Source organism: Urocitellus parryii, chromosome 4 (genome assembly GCF_045843805.1).
Source record: "Urocitellus parryii isolate mUroPar1 chromosome 4, mUroPar1.hap1, whole genome shotgun sequence".
Lineage (NCBI taxonomy): Eukaryota > Metazoa > Chordata > Mammalia > Rodentia > Sciuridae > Urocitellus > Urocitellus parryii.
In genome coordinates, this window is record NC_135534.1 from 160,695,546 (window position 1) to 160,713,495 (window position 17,950).

General features: G+C 36.7%; 1 protein-coding gene across 1 annotated transcript in view; it reads left to right on the forward strand.

The window, feature by feature from the left end:
* The window catches only part of Adamtsl1 (ADAMTS like 1), a 904,315-nt gene that overhangs the window by 728,773 nt on the left and 157,592 nt on the right, over positions 1 to 17,950 (forward strand). The window contains exon 15 of the mRNA XM_077797045.1: positions 14,451 to 14,752. Within this exon, the coding sequence (XP_077653171.1) occupies positions 14,451 to 14,752 (302 nt within the window). The remainder of the gene's footprint in view (positions 1 to 14,450; positions 14,753 to 17,950) is intronic.

Below are 17,950 nucleotides of genomic sequence, written 5' to 3' on the forward strand. Positions count from 1 at the left end.
CCCCCCACCCCACCACCGAAGAAACTCACATTGCTTAAATTAAATGGTAATGTTTAGAAGCTGTGGCTGTCATTTCTGAACTGCTACACTGAAGCAGGAATAGTGATCCAGAACTATTATTTCTTGCATTAGCTCCAGAAACATTGAAGAGTTCTGTAGAAAAGCAGCAAATATCATTTATTTGCCCATATGGAAAGTGAAAATATTATCAACAGCCTGTCTCATTAAATAACACAGGAAAATCACTATGTTTAAGTCTTTAGCATATGGAGATACCCTTATGGAGTGTTAGATACTTTTAGTAACCCCAAAATATAAGAAAAAGATTGGTTAGCACTCTAGCCAAAAATATGTTGGAAAGAAACCTCTCTAAGATATGTTTAGAAGAAAACTATGATAAAGGACTAAAACAGAATTGCCAAGAAATAACTGAAACTTTATAGAAAAGAAGAATACACTGACATTGTGTTCCACTAAGCAAACACCATACAGAATATAAGAATACAGATATTGGTCTCCTAGAATCACTGAAATAATCATGTGGGTTGGGTCACCTGGTGTAAAATGCTTCTAGATTTATCATAGGAAGTTGCAGCTTCAATTCAGAAATACCTTAAGACATTTCTTGTTAATTCAACAACATAATGACTTACTTCTGATGTATCTGATGCAGGTGATACAAAGATAGGAACATTTTGATGAATATATTTTCTTGGTATGTAAAAATGAATCCCTACTCACTTGTGGAAGTTAAAACTTTTGAACTGGTTTTTCACTGGTGGCCCTGGTTTGTCTGATGTGGGCACAGCCTTTTATCAAGTTTTCCCCAAACCAGCAGCAAGAATCATTAAGCAAGAATTTTTTTTTAATTGTCATGTCTCCCATTGACCAGGACAATGCAACAAGATCCAAACCCCAAACTGAAATAGCCAGGGAAAGGCGTTTAGCCATGAAGCTCGTCAAACACAGGCAATCTTGTAAATAAATAAAATATAATAAATTGTTTTAGCAATTGTCCACTGGGGAATCCATAGAAATCCTTGCTGTCCAGTTAACACAAAGGAATTGTGATTCAGAGACAGGCTTCATATTTTTCTGAGGGTAATAACAATGCTCTTAGCCCTAGGAAAGGGAAATAGGGGAAATGCTAATGGATTTCTCTTCTTACAATTCAAACTGCCTCTGAAATTGCCTATAGCCTAGTCTATGAGAATGTTGTTAGATTTAGGACACATCACTTCTATGTCAGATTGAGCCCATCTGGTTCTTTCAACTGAAAAATATATAGGAATAGCTTTTAACCCCTCAAAGATTACTTTTATTTCATGGTGGGTCAAAAGCACAGTGTAGTAGTACATTTACATTCATTAGTCAGAAGCTAAAAGAATCATTGACAGAGTTCTCATCTCTTATTTTTTCTGCCTTTATTTTCAGTCTTGGTTGAGACATGGGCACAAACATCACTGTCACTTCGAGGCCAGTAAATACTTATGACCCCTTTGAAAAGTTAATTTCTTGAGGAAAAATGATAAAACAGTGATCTCTAGGGCATTTAAAGAAAATTTATTGAACAGGAAGCCATTCAGCTGGTATTCTTAAGAAGCCTATCTGATGTAGGATAGGAAGGAAATTACTCATTTCCTAACTCCTTCAGGCCACTAACACACCACCAGATGCCATGGAGGATAATTTGGTAAGAGAGACAGTCCTAGGAGAAAGGTATTACCTGGACACTTCAGGTACTCTGCCTTTCTCTTTCCAGTTAGTAGATAAAGTAGTTAGAGGAAGTGAGGACTAACTGGGCACCAAGGAAGTCAGGTTCTTTCCAGATATATTTCAGTTGCTGGAGTTCTTCAATAGTTCAGAATAAGCAATAGCATATAGCAGTCCTCTTGGGTACTATGTAGCCAACACAGCCATTTTAACCAGACATCCCCTCATCAAATAGCTGGCATTCACCAGATAGAAGGCCTTATTTATAGATGCCATCCTCCTCTCAAAGGTAAGATTGAGTAGTCCTTGTGCCTTGATCTTGCATTTTGAGCAATTTTGGTTTTCAGTCAACAGATTTGTGTGGTTAAGAAGTCATTTGGGAACTTCAACATAAGACTCAGGCCTTAAATGTATTGCCATAACCTTGGTATAAGCCAGGAAGAAGAAGTGCTCTGTTTTCCTTGTTGAAAATAGTATTTAAATGTACAATATTTAATTATATGTTTACATAAGTTCATATTTATACCTTGTAAATTGTTTGAGAATGTGGATGGCTTAACTCAGTGATTAAGAATATGAATTCATATTTTTTAAAATGGCTAGAAATATTAACTGTGCTATATACATTTGTATTTCCCCCAAAGAACATGAAGGGGATCAAACATCAGTAATGAATCCAGATAGTGTTGCTGTTTATATTCTTAATATAAGTTACCCGAATAACATTCTGTCCATGAGTCTCAAAATGGAAAATAACAAGGAATATCTCATATATGCATAGAAACATGTCTTCGGAATGGAGAGCCATCTATGATCAAGAAATTTAAATTGTGTTTTCAGATCATTAAACCCCCCAAAAAAGATGTTCCAGCAGCACAGATTTGAGCATAGGAACTATAAGACAAAAAAATCACAAATGCATTCAAGTTCAAGAATTATCAGAGTAGAATGAAGGCCTCCTGCTGGCCAGACAGAATCAGCCCTTATCCTCAAGAGTCTTGGCCTCTCACTTCCAGTTCCTGACTTTCTAGCCTCCTCCCCATCTATAAAAATCATTCTCATTCTTTATATTCTCTGAAACAGCAAACAGAGCATTTAGTATAAATTCTCTGGCTAATTATGTACTTTAGATGTTTGGAGAGGCACTGGACCTACTAATTTTTTAGACATAAATTCACTGATAAATCACCTATTCAGTGTTATGATGCTGTGGCAGGTATTACAAAAGTAACACAGTACTCTTTGCCCTCAAAGAAATCTTTAGTGCTTTCTTACCATTGAAACAACAGGATGGTGACCTAAATCTTGAGTATTGATCATTTGCAGATGGAGCAAATGAGCTAGTTGTTTTCAGAAATGCCATCTGACTCTAGGGCATGCACAGCGTGAGAATATTGTTGATTTTAAATGGAGTATAAGAAACTAATTGAATTCCCAAGTTCTCTACCACCATATTTTGGAATTGTATCTATCTCTGAGACAAAATATAGAGTAGTTAAGCTAGTATGTGGCAATGAACAAATAAAAGAAATAAGTGAAAGAAGAGTGGAATACACATACTGAATGAGTTTGAGGGGGACATGATGATGTGAACTAGTATTTAGCAGATGACAGGGTATATTTGAAACTGGCTTTGACTCCAAAACTAGTTCATGTGAGGAAAGATTATTGGATCTTCTTACATAATAAATAATCAGATATTTTATACCACTATTTGTTTCTCCGTGATTCCTACCTATATGTTGAAAACAGGCTACAGAAACCACAGATTATTTCCTAAAGTGATTTTTTTTAGATACATCAAGCTGCCAACTATGTAAGTTGGCAAAGAGTGAGACTATGATTTGTACACCCCCAACGAGGATATAGCCCTGCCAGGATCAAAGTAAAAACTCAACTTATTGATCATCCCTCCATGCAGAACAGCTGTGTGCACAGTGGTTTAGTGTAAGCTCCAGTGACAGACCACTGTGTGTGAATCCCAGGTCCCCATTAGCAAGTCACTTTACTTCACAGGCCTCAATATCCTCATTTGTGAAATGAATATAATAATAGTCTCTACTTCCCATAGTTACTGTGAGAATTGAGTTAATATATGTGAAGCCCCTGGTCTGCAGCTAGTGCTACACGAATGGCTGTTATGATTAGGCTTTTCTAGCATCATTATCTTCCAGGGAATCTTTAAGGCAGTTAAAACGAATAATACTTAATGTGAGAAGCTGAGACAGATATTGTATGTATCTACCAGTTTCTACCTTACACATCGTGTCTCTAATGGCATTCAAGCAAGGACCACACTATTGAACCTAAAGCTAAGCTAATGGTTCTCAGCTAATACCATCTCACTACCTCTCTTCTAGGCTACTGAAGCCCTTGGAAGAGCTTGATTAATAAACACCACACTTTTAATTTAGCCCAGAGTTTATTCTAAGGGACAAAGATTAGTTGTCTTTATTTGGATAAAAAAGAGATGTATGGAAAATTGCAAATTTGAGTGAGGAAAGTGCAGAAACTGCTTAGGTGGAAAAGCAACCTCCTTCAACTCTGGGTTAAATACATTCAATCCCCATAGATTGCTCCCAGCATGCACAGAGACAGCACAGTCAGTAATAAACTCAAGCGAGCAGACAGAGCCATTTTTATGTAGGCACTAGAAAAGCCTGTATTACCATCCAAGAAGTTCTAAATTTGTCAGCCCCTCCCACCATTACCACTGTTGCTCATTCCATAGCTACTTTCAGAAAGCTAAATCTGAACTGTTGCTCAGCTGAGCCCTAGAGAGTGACAAAGACAAATTAATGGGATCCTTGTGTGCCAAAATAAAGTATGGACCTTGTCACCACCAATATATGTTAAGTCCATTAAGGTCATTTTTAATGAACTGAACTTTTCATTGGAAAGCTTTGCCAAACTTGTTGAATTAAGGGAATGAAACCTTTACAAAATTGTAAGATAAACTAATTTCACTCTGTATGAAGAAGAAATGATTCATGAAAAGTATTTGAGTTTATAATACTTTTGATTTTCATCAAAGTTAGGGAAATACTATGGATTTAAAATATGCAAATATTTTAGAAATAATATGGCATTAAACGGAGATCAGTAAATGTACTGATAGGATGTCAGTTCTGTTGGCATCCGAGTCCCTCTGGGACATGTCCTTTTAAATAGGCTACCCTCAAGGAAAAGCAGACTTTCAAATCATGTCCTGTTTCGGAAAGGTTAGAAAAGCACAGGGAAATAAAGATGGTCAACCAAATCCCCTTATGTTTCATTTGTGAAGAGTCATTTGGCTCCATCTGTATCTGCTAGAGGCAATTAAAGAGTCTATTTTCCTTTTTTCCAAAAACTTTGTATATGTTCAATTTTAAAGAGTAGATAAAACTCGTGAGTCCCTTTAACCTAGAAACAACTCCAAAATGTTCCAGAGCTTTTCAGTTGAGTAGCTAGTGGTAAGATAAGACAATGTCTGACTGGGAGTCATGTACAGATTACTTAGTCAGCATTTGTCTAAAAATCCTTTCTTCTATGAAATAGCATTTCTATTGGGATTTTAGTAAATTATGATAGGCACAGAACTTAAATTTGCCCCAAACTACCTGAGTACCCAACAACCCATCAAGATAAAATGAGACCAGCACATACTTCCCAATTATACCTATAAGAAATGTAAATAAATATCTATTATAGCCACTAAATCTGGGTATGAAAGCTTTAAAAGACCATAAGAAACTTCAACAACAAAAAGGGTTTTTGTTTCCTCATGCCAATGTCTGAAACAAAGAAGTATAATTTGATTTCTTAACATATTTTTAGTGTATTGTCCCTTTTTCTAGATTAGTTTCAGATTTGGAGCCCAAGAACAAGCTCAATACCAAGTCACTTATCATAGAAATTCTTAGTTTCCTAATTAGAATTCATTGAAAAAAAAAATTTTATCAAGCACTTATATAAAGTTCTGCCTTTACAGTGAGATGCTTATTGCATAGAGATCACACAATGATTATCATAGACTGGTAATGTTATCAGAAAATGAAGAGGTGCTCTCAGAGAGTCTAACAGGAACCCAATATGTCTAGGGACTGGGAAAGTCCTTTCTGAGAAGGGACACACAAGCTGAGGCCTGAGGATGAATGGGAGTTACTCTAAACCAAGACCAGGGAAGAGGGTCCTGCAGGGAATGACCCACATATGCCCAAATATTGAGCCAGGAAAGAACTACACACTTTTGATGAAGTGAAAGAAGATAGTTGTGGCTGGAAGGTAGTAAGTAGGGGAGAATAGTAGAAGATGAAGATGGAGAATGGTTCTTTTTTTTCTGGGCACAGCAGAAAACAATTAAAAGCTTTCCATTTTAAAATTCCCCTGACTACACTATGAAGAACAGACTGGCAAAAGGTAACAGAGGAAGAAGACAGATTAGTGGCTATTGTGGTTGCACAGAAGATAGCATTGGCTCAGTGGTACTAGGTGACACGGCAAAGCAAGGCACAGGGCCAGGATGGGTGGAGAGTGTGGATGGAGGAGCAACCACCACCAGTTTGGATCTTGCCTCTGCCATTTACTGAGCAGCGTGACCTTGGAAATCTACAGGTCTCAATCTTATCAAATATTGAAATTAAGATCATACCATCAGATACAGTTTTCCAAAAGGAGAAACCATGACTCTCATGCAAATATAAAATGGACACGTCAAAAATTTTATTTTTTTTCCTCATGAATTATTCATTAGACTAGTTAAGACACTAAGACTAGTTTAAATGAGAACTGGATTTAGAAAAGTTTATATTTTCCAACAGACGAATCATTTGCATTGACATAAACAGGAAAAAATTTCTATCATTATGGACAAGAAACATCTGTAATATCAACAGCTGTCTACAAGGAAACGTCCTTCTCTATGAAGTTGCAAAAGAGATTAATCAAAGACAATCTTAGCCTCATACTTCAGAGAATTAGACCACCCTTAGAAGAGAACCAGACAATGCTGACATTTATTGAAAAGACAGCCAGAAATATCTTTTGTCTATTTCATAGTGTGTCTAATAGTACCCATCTCCTATCAATGTTATATATGTATGCATATACACATATATCCATATATACACATTATTACATATTACATACATAGATTAATGTTACATAGACATATATAATGTTATATTCTGTATGTATATATATATATATATAATGTGAAATACATAAAACAATAAGTATAATTGTTAGGTATTATTATCATTGTTATATCAATGATAGGTGGTGGTATTGGAGATGGAGAGAAGTAAATGAGGTTAAGATATATTCTCAAGAAAGAACTGATGAACTTTGGCAATCAATTGGAAGTGAGGAGTGAGGGAAATCCAGGGTTCAGGAATAACTCTTGATTTTTTACTTGAGCCAGTGGAAACATTTGCTGTGATGGAGAAGATAGGAAGATGCAGGGTTGCTGAGGGAGTAAATCAAGAGTTCTCTTTTGAATATTTTAAGTTGAAGATGACTTTGAAACATAAAAGTGAAAATGGCAAGAAGAGGTAGCAACGCATAGTAGAGAGTGTGAAACCTCAGCAGCCCTGTGGCTTGCACTTCGACTTCCTGGTCTGTGTACCAAGTGAGGATAATAACAGCCCTTGTCTCATTAGGATTCAACAACTTTGATTTGTAAAGTCCTTAGAATAGTTCTGGGCACCTTAGAAGCACTACATTTTTGATAAATAGACTAATTAGTATTTATTCTTTTTCAAAGGAAAATGTTCTGAGGTTAAATACTTAGAAATTTCTTCTATATTGATGGTATTTGAAACTGAGAATCCTTGACAAATGCATTGAAAGGCAGTGCAAAACGGAGTCCTGGCTCATGGCAATATTTAGAGTTTGAGAACAGAAGACAGACCTAGAAAAGGAAGTGACCGGAGAAGAAGAGTATGATGTTATGTAATTCAGGAGGAGAAAGTCTTTCGAGAAGGAAGCTGCGATCAAGTGTGTCAAATGCCACTGGAACATGGTAGATTTGATTGGCCGGGAATAGCAGAGAATATGAAGCTGATGTTCTTAGAAGCAGATTATTATTTTCCTGCTGGCTTTTCTCTTACTGTTAAAAATGTGCAGACTCTTCACGGTTAACAGGTCCCTCCTATCTTGTCTGAACCAGATCAGAGGAAGACAGGCAGAAACTGTAAGATGACTTTAACAAAGTACTCAAATATCTGCGCTTCCAGGACTTGAGAAAGTTCAGTCATCTCTGGTCTCATTGCAACTTTCACCAAACTTATCCCCCTCAACATTGCCTTGTAGTGTAAAGTCTCTTTGAAAGGAAGATGTGCTCTTTGATACAGTCAGCTTTTCTTCTCCTACTTCTAGCATTAAGCATTTTCTGCAAGAGGGACATTGAGGCATTCTTACAGAGAGGCCAGCTGTCTCTCAAAGAACCCAAAATGAATGTCATCATTATCATGAGAAAATGAAGTCTGCTATGTGGAGAATGCCTCTAAATATAGCTCTCCCAATACCGTCCTATGCATTTTTTAATTCTTTCCTTCCCTCAAGATATTACTGCATAGTGGCATTAGACAAAGGCAGTCACTGATTTTTGTTTTTTTCTTTTCAAATAGTTGTATTGGTGACTTTATCAAAATTGTCATTTGCTATTTTAATTTCTAGGGTCATTCTGTTCTTGTTTGTATTACTGGGTTACTTTGCAGTGGCAAAGATCCTCACAGACTAGGCATGGTGCTTAAGCATTTAAGGAACCTATGAAAAGAAGTGGCGCTCTCTGAGGTTTTTGTGGAATGGTGTCCTGGACACCTATAAAGAATTTTGCTTGGAGACCTCAATGAGTTGCATAACTAGTATAAATTATTTGCAGCTCCAGAGAGGTGCAAATAGCAATTGAGAAATATTGCATAATTCCACATTCAGATCAAGTATCCTCAGCTGAAGACCTTTCATAATAATTTAGATTGTCATTTATTTAGAATGATTCAGAAATAGTCCTAAGGGGATGTAGAATGATATTTTGGGTAGATATTGTCCTAAAACCTTAATGTTCCAGCTGTACTTTTAAATAATGATTTTTAAAGTTGCCTTAGAATTATGGATTTTACAAGTAATTTTGAAAATTTCTAAAGTGATTCAGTTGAAGAGTTGCTTTCCCTTTGTAGCATTCCAAAGGTTTTTTTGTTTACTTATTCTGAAAGAGTTTTTTGAAGTTTTCCCTTTTAATTTCATTGACAGATATTAAAGAATGAAAATGTTCTGAGATCTTCTGATTGCATATGCAAGTGGGAAGCAAGTGAAGGTAGAGGTAGCCAGAAGAATTTTCCTTACCTTTTCAAGTTTCTTTTCTCCCGCATCAGCACTGTTTTCCTAGGTATCCAAATGCCCCTTCAAATGCTAATCTGCCCCACTTGAGTTAAAGTAACTGCCCCATCCCAAAGATTTTGCTCTGTTATAGTTTCAGCAATTGCCCAGAATCAGAAGAACCAACTGGTCAGACTTAAAAAATTAAGAAAAAATAAGATTGGCTTAAAAGTAAAATAAGGCACTATGGAACAAATATTATTATCAACAAAGATCATAACTTTTTTAACCCCAAATGATAATTTGTGTAAAAGATTTTTTGCTCAATTCATCATAGAATTATTTATATAATATCATATTTTCTAATTTCCTCTGTGGCCCCTAGTTAAAAACATTTTCAAAAGGGGAAAACCCATAATTCTCATGCAAATATTAAATGAACATTTGTCAAAATTCTTACTTTTAGTAGTCCCGCCTTATCCACAGGGATACATTCTAAAATCCCCAGTGAATGTCTAAAAGTATAATACTGAATCCTATATATATATATATATATATATATATATATATATATATATATATATATATATATATACATTTTTTTCCTATACTTACATACCTGTGTGATAAAGTTTAATTTATAAATTGTGGTCAGAGTCACAACAATAACTTCATAATGAAATAGAAAAATTATACCAATATGCTCTAATAAAAAGTTGTTTAAAATTTATAAATTATTTATTTCAGAACATTCTATGTAATATTGTTGGACCATAGTTGACTATGGCTAACTGAAACTGTGGAAAGTGAAACCTAGAATAAGAGAGACTACTGTGATTCATTGACTAATGAAGGAAACAGTAAGATGTTAAAACCAATTCAAAGGAAAGTTTTTAAGATCATGTATATTTAGGTAAATAGGAATGCTAAAATGAATTTTGAAATAGATGCAAAATGGGTCTATCTGCAGAGTGACAATCAACTGTGTTCCAGGTAAACAGAGTTAATCCACATTTTTATGAGCATGAATCATTTGTATTATCAGTGTTCTACAACTGTAAATGATAAAAATAGCCCAAAATCAATGAAAGGCTAAGATAACCAGAAGGATGCACTGAACAGGATAGCCAGTAATCTTTTGGGTCCATTTTAAAGTTTTTCACAATTTATTCCTCCTTTTTCCTCACTGTACTATCATGCTCCCCACTTTCATACATAAACATACACCAAAAGTAAAAAGAAATCATCAACCACTCTAGACTCACAGGTTCAAAAATTTAATAAGACTGAAAATTACCAAAATCCAGTATTTCTAATCTGATTCCCTGCAAATTTTAATTTCCATTTTGAAACTAGAGCATGGGACTGAGACTGTCATGCATCAAAATAACACACCTGCTAAGCTATTCTGATTTTGTATAAAAATCCCGCCCCCAATTTTTTTTTCAAACAGATATATGGAAAAGTAAAAGAAAGGAAAGTAATGAGAGAAAAGGGGAAAGTTAATTGTTAATTACAGACCATGTATCTAGGAGCCTCCCGCTCTTGCTATTATCTGTGGTGACTTAAGACTAATTAACCAAGAGTACCTTGTTTCTATTTAGCATGTTTTAAAACATTTTTTCTAATTGTCAATGGATCTTTTATTTATTTATTTTTTATATGCAGTGCTGAGGATTGAACTCAGGGCCTCACACATATCAGGCAAGCACTCTACCACTGAGTCACAATTATTTAGCATTTTTTAAACAAAGTAATTGATTTTTATCATTTCATTGAATGCTTCTGACTCCATAATAGCCACTAATAAACCACTTAGGAATTTTATAAGTGAATTTGATTGTTACTGTTTTCTTTTTCATAAATGGGACTATGGTAATGACTAAGTAAATCATAAGCTTTTTGTTTATGGAATGAATAATTAAGCTTGCAAATAGATGACCAGATAAAAACATAGATTATTCATTTGCCAGGTGTGTCTTTTTTTGTTAACTTCCTAGAGATGGGAAAACTAAATGTCAAAATCATATCGTCCCTTCTAATGCTTCTACCCATTTTTTAAAGAACTCACTTGACCAGTTTTTATTCATCTGGCAGTAAAACTGCTAGCAGAAAGAACTTTTAAATTACCCAAATTGAACTTCAGTAATAAGAGTCTTCTTATTGTATATTTTTACATCAAAATGATTAATATACTGATTTAAGAAAACAAAACAAAAATGATTGCATTCCATTTTATATGATCCACATTAAAGGTTCTAGCCCAGCAAGTGCTATTCAAGATGAGACTTCTGAAAGTTACATTTAAGCCTTCTAACTTGCCTGCCCTCTCACTGACCTTGCTCCCTCCCACTTGTGGGCAGAAAACTCAAGATAGTAAATAGAGAGTTGGGAGACCTAGGGACATGGGGGAAAGCTTTATAAGAAAAGCAGTTATTATTCATTTAGCCATTTGCACTATCAGATATTTTTCTTTTGAAATATAATCTCCTGCCTTCAACAAGAGAGAATATATTATATCATACAGTGTATGCACTAGAGAAATTAAGATGACTGCCAAAAGACAGCACCACTTAAAAACCAAATTGTTTTTAATTGGTGTGAACCTGACAAAGACCTACAGATAGTGGGTTGGGCAAAATGCCAGTGAAGCTGTTTTACATTTGATAAGACTCTCATTTGGGAAACATAAAGCAGATGTTTATTGTTTTTTTGCTTTAACCCTAAATGTCCACAAAGTCAAACTGCACACACGCACATAGATACACACACAGGCATGTATATATTTTATATACACACACATATGTATGTACATGTTGAGTATATAAGATATATGTCTTAAATGTGTTGCTTTAAAATTAATATTTCATCTACTACAATAAGTGCATGAGACTTCAGTAGCAGGTTTTTTTCTACTTTGTGTGCTTTTAGTGTATCATCCTGGTTCTGGAAAGAGAGCAAATGCAAAAGCATTCGTATTGTAGACAAGGGGAGCTGAGGGTGCAGTTTGCACATCAATATGCATTTTAGATTTCATCTGGGTTCTAAATTTAATCTGGGACTCACTTTGGAACATAAAGCACAAACAAATAAAGTTAATTACTTATAATTTTATAAACTTATATATATATAAAGAGATGAACCCTAAGACCTAAAACAAGTTTGGGGATTACCTATGAATCTCAGTGTGTGTGGCATCCCTACCAAATGTTCTGTTCTGTAGCAGGGAAACTACAACCCACAGACTGGATCCAGACCCTTCCATCATCCCTCCTGCCTGCCCCATTCTTATAAGTAAAGCTTTATTGGAAGTTAACCCCTACTCACTTGTGTGATTCTTTCATGCAACAGTCCTTGCAATGGAAACTGCATGGCCAAAATAATCGAAGTTATTTTTTGTATGGCTCTTTACAGGAAATGTTCGCTGACCCTTGTTCTATTGGTCATTGAAGAGGGCTATTAAAAGTAATAAAACAATATTTTTTATTGTTGGAAAAATTAATAAGGTGCAATTCTTTTCTATATGAAAACAAAAGTTGGTACTACATTATTAAAGAAGCACTATTCCATACACTGTCATTAAAGTTGTCAGGCAAGTTATTCGTCTTATGTATGGAATAGCTAAATGTGGACCTTCGTGTCTACACCAGTGTTATAAAATTTAGTGCTCATGTATTTGTGTATTTCTTGTTCCAGGAAATCAGGCATATTCATACTGAATGTGCAATAAGAGGTTTTTGTTGTTGTTGTTGTTTTGGCAGATAGACACAATACCTTTATTTTATTTATTTATTTTTATGTGGTGCTGAGAATTGAACCCAGAGCCTCACACATGCACTCTACACTGAACACAACCCCAACCCCTGCAAATAAAAGATTTAAAATGGTTTTCAGATTTTGATTTTATATTTTCAACAAGCTCCTCCAGGTAGCATTACTTAAGGAGAAAAGACTTTTTAGTCTTTTAGGGTACTATTTCCCTGCCCCAAGTTCTCTACATACCAGAAGATATAGAAGTCAAAAACAGAAGGGGGAGGTGAAATTGTGGTGACAGTTTCTTAGGAACAGTTCTGGGTGGCCATCCCATCCTCACCCACCCTTCTGACAGGCCATGATAACCTTTGTTCTCTCCTAGTGGATTCCTCTTCAAAGGTAGCTGGGGTCAAGTCCTTCCTGAAAGGTCTCTTGCTGGGCCTCAGGGCAGCATGTATACTTTAGGAAAGGCTGGATCTCCCAGCCAGACCACCTCTGTTGCACATAAAGCCCAGGCTTAGGCCAGCAAACATCTTTGTTATAATCTTTCCAGTATGAAAAGTTGCACCGGTTTGCTGTTAGAAGTTCAATTTTCCTGAACTAGATATAAACCATTTGCACTTGTTAGGATTTAATGCCGTAACTGTCTTATCAGTCTTTTCTTTTCGGCCAAAGTCAAGCTTAAGAAGCCAGGTTTGCATGCCTTCCCAGCATGACTCCCTGTGCAAAAGCATTAGAATCATGGGGGAAAAAAAATTCCAAAGTTTTTTTCCTCAGATTATTTTACTAACTTTTTGGAAAAGTTACCGATTCCCTCTGGGTTTTTTCCCCCATAGGCCCCTCTCAAGGTCATTACAGTTATGGCCATGGTTGATTAATGGGGAGGAAAAACTTTTTTTAATTTGGATATTTTCCTACATTCTGGAGAAACTCAGAGAAAAACCAAATTCTTCCTGGTGTAGCTTCTTTCAGGGTGGAGGGAGGAAGACGTTGAGTTGAACAAACTGATACGAATGCAGAACCTCTCATTTACTGACACATGCCTGTGGATTTAATTTGTAGCATGGCTTTTCACTATGATATAAAAAGAATTGGAGTTCAGACTAATTCAAAGAATGTGTGAGGAAGAAGACTGCACCATTCTTGGAAACTTACAAAAAAAAACCCTCTTTTTTATAAACATAAATAAATCTTAAGAAGCACATTGAGTAAAAAGCAAAGAAAGTTACAGAATATGAGATCCAGGCTTAAAAAAAAAATCTTCCTTAAATATCTCCCAGGGCTTATTCTGTAATAGTTTTTAGTATCAGTATTAGTCTGCTTTAAGAATAGCCAGTATCATGCAAGAGGCACAAGTGTTGGGATTTAGAGCGAGGAAAGGAATCACCAATTCCCTGCTCTGAAGAGCTACCACTGTGGGTGCAGAGCCCTGAGTAAGCAGGTGGTCTGTGGCAGGAATGTCTTGCAGCTGGGAGTTCACATGACATGAAGCAAGCAATCCAGAATCAGTAGCCAATGAGCTCATGAACTAAACTGAAGCTCCATCACAGGACAGGGTGGAGGAGCCCTGGGCACATCCTGAGCCAGCTCTGGGCAGCAGAAGCAGGTGCCATGCATCCCCTCACAAACCCAGCTCTCTACTGCCTCGCACTTCTTATCCTGTCCTCTTGTTTGCTTGCCGACTGCAGGTTCATCCCAGAGGCCTGGTCAGCCTGCACAGTCACTTGTGGTATGGGGACCCAGGTGCGAGTAGTCAAGTGCCAAGTGCTCCTGTCTTTCTCTCAGTCCGTGGCTGACCTGCCGGTGGATGAGTGCGAAGGGCCCAAGCCAGCATCCCAGCGTGCCTGTTATGCAGGACCGTGCAATGGGGAAATTCCTGAGTTTAACCCGGACTCCACAGATGGGCTCTTGGGTGGCCTGCAGGATCTGGATGAGCTGTATGACTGGGAGTATGAAGGGTTCACCAAGTGCTCCGAGTCGTGTGGAGGAGGTAAGGAGAGAGCCCCTGGCTTAGAACCCACCCCACACACACACACATCTTTTTTCTGTCTCTTCTCTCCCTGCATGCAACTGTGTCATGTGATTGCCTCTATATCAAGAATGATAAGCAGGGGCAGAAAGGGAGGCAGCCATTCTAAAGGTAAAGCAAGTGTAAATCGAACGAATAGATTTGATTTCTGTGTCTGCTGAGTGGCCCAGGCTGTCAGCTGTGAGTGGCCAACAACTCACGCCTTTGCTTTCAGTTGTCATTCTGATGTTTTGTACTCAACATTGACTTGTTTATCTGAGCTCTTGCTTCCGTGTTTGTGTGTGTGTGTGTGCACGCGCACGTGTGTGTGGTGTGAATTAATACCCAAAGTACACCACCACACTCTGCTGTTCTCAAGAACAAGTTAGGGTCCTTACAATTTACTCAGCTGGTTTTCCAAAGAAAGGGAAAGGCAGTGTAAAGATTATCCAGCACAGTGCATACCTGGAGCTGGAAAAGATTTTAGTGATCAAAGCCAAACCCCACTCCATTGTGCAATGATATGCAAAAGAGCGAAGTGACTTGTTGAAGACCTCACAGCTAGTGAGTGACAGAGCTGGGACTAGGCCAAAGCTGCTGCTCTGTCTACAATCTTTACATGCTAGCACACTTCAAGCATGTAGAGAATTCCTAAAGCTTTCTTATTATAAATATTATTCAACTAATGGCCATCATTTCCAGGTACATTCATCTGGTTCTCTTGGGTATACTCTATGGTGACATACAAGTAGCTTACCTAGTGATTTTTTTAAATTACTTAATTAACCACTCATCTATGGGTACCTAGGTGTTTCAATGTATGTATATATTATAATATTACAATACATTGTAAATATTAAACCAAACTGATTAGCGTATCTCTTTAGTAATTTTTTGTTTCAGGTATTATAAACAGGATTGTGACAGAAAATCAGTTCTTTAAGATCATGATCTTTCTCACCACTGTAGAAAATGCCTTAAATTCATATTATCACTCACTGTCTCACACCTACTCCCAAGAGATTTTTGATAGGTTAGGAAGTGCCACTGATGTCCTGTCATATCCCTCTTGCTGGTCATCAGTAACCCCTTTGGACATGTTGAGGTTCCACATTCCCAGAAAATTTCTTCCATTGCTGGTGAAATAAAGTATGCAAATTATTTCCCAAAACTGTTTTCTAAACCATGACATTTGAGAAACTCTTCTAAAGGAATGAATAATGGTATAAGTACCAGCGAAGAATCCATTTAATCCAGCAGGTCTTTTTAAACTTTTAGTAGTTCTGACCCTGAAGTTCTTGTTTGTTTCTGATCTTCCAGTTTCCAACCCTGGAATTACAGAGTGATTTAATGGAAATCCCTGGTATCTTAAAACCTAAATTCTTCCAAATAATTCTGGGAGACAGTTTCTCGGAACTCAGCTGATCTAACTGTTTTCACGTGCCGTCCTTCCACTCATTTTCAGGACATTTTTTCTTCTATGCCTAATGAGAGAGTAGTGTGTTTAATAAGCTTTGGTGATCTGTGAGCCCCAGCAGAGCTGAGAGTCAGGGAGAAGAGCTGTGGCCCTGGCCCAAAGGAGTGGCTGCAGTTGTTCCTTTCTACTCTGAGCAATGACTCAGAGTTCAGATGGTTGTGTTTTTAGCCCCAATTTCCAAGATCACCTGAATTGAATGATCATTATTTCTAGTAAAAAACAAATGTGCTTTGGAAAAAAAAAAAAAGTATTTATGGTCTCTCCGTTATGGCTCTCGGTTACAAGTCAAGCCTGGAACTTTATGAGCAGGTGGAAAAAATAGATGCAGTAATGGAATATATAAATAACCGGATGCCTTTATCTTTAAGAGTCAATCCATTCTACTGACCAACCAGGGGTTTAAAACTGAAAGTCCAGAGTGGAATGTATTAATTTTAAGTGTTTTCAGAAGAATTTGATTTAGAAATAAGATTCAAATGTTGGATACACAATTGATCTCTACCTGTAGGATCTGAGTGTCTTTGTATAACAAAATTATATATCCTTTACATCTAAGGAAGGGTAAAATTACTAAAATTCCTTAGGTCTTTAACTGTCATCAATTGATCACACTTACCTACAGTTATATCACTGTGCCAAGGTAATATATTTACACCTGAAATGTTAAGAGTTGAAAATTCCAAAGTGGTGAAAATATACTTGGGTTATATGGTCTTATACTATGCCCATATGCATTAACAAATTAGTTCAATGTGTGGGTCATGTATTTTCAAGTCATTGTTTGGCAGTAAGTTTTTATTGTATTATCAATTTTGATCTTTCACCAAAATATAACCCACAAGATTAAATATATTCTTAAATCATTTTTGCTGAAACCAACCCTGTATAGGATTAACAAATAGATATTAAATCACTTTGGGGTTGTAGAGCCAGTCAGGCCAATCGTATTGTTTCTGTAATCTCAAAGAGATGAAATTGGCTAGACACCAAAGTCACCTTTCACCTAGAAGAAGTAGTAACCGGAAGGAACTCGTTAGTAATGTGCTTGCCAAGCTGTCATCAAATATCAAATATCATGTAACAATTACGCAGTTCTGGGGATATAAACACAGAAAATCCCATTTTCTGGAAAACTGAAAGTGAGCCTAACCTGCTCAGATCTGTATCCTTTGTCCTACTATTATCTCATTTTTTATATTTTAATTTCCCACAAGTGAATTGATAGGTGTGGTCAAGGACAGCAGTTTTGAACCTGAGCAGCTGAGTTGAACTCCTAGATGCTGAAACTCAAATTTAAATCTAGCTGGGGGAAAACTTGAAACTGACTTTAGCAAAAATGGAAGGTGAAGACTTGTACCTGTGGCTCCTTTTTCCTTTTGCTAGCCAAGAAAAGGAAAGCCCATGTGGTGTGCATGTACAAATATGTAACAACAAATCCCACCATCATGTACAACTATAACGCACCAATAAAAAAAGTGGAAGAAAAGGAAAGAAAGGAAAGCCCAGAGTTGTAAGGAACTGTACTTACACATGGGTTCTCTTTTCAGTTAAAAGTTTCCATTTCAAGGCATATATGTTAACCCTTCTGGAAAGAACACAAACTTAGTGAATTAACCTCTCCCATCCTTGCCTGTCTCTCCTGTGCCAGGTATGGGTGAACCCAAAGGTAAGCTCCTCTTTCCAGGGCAGCTCCTTTACTCCAG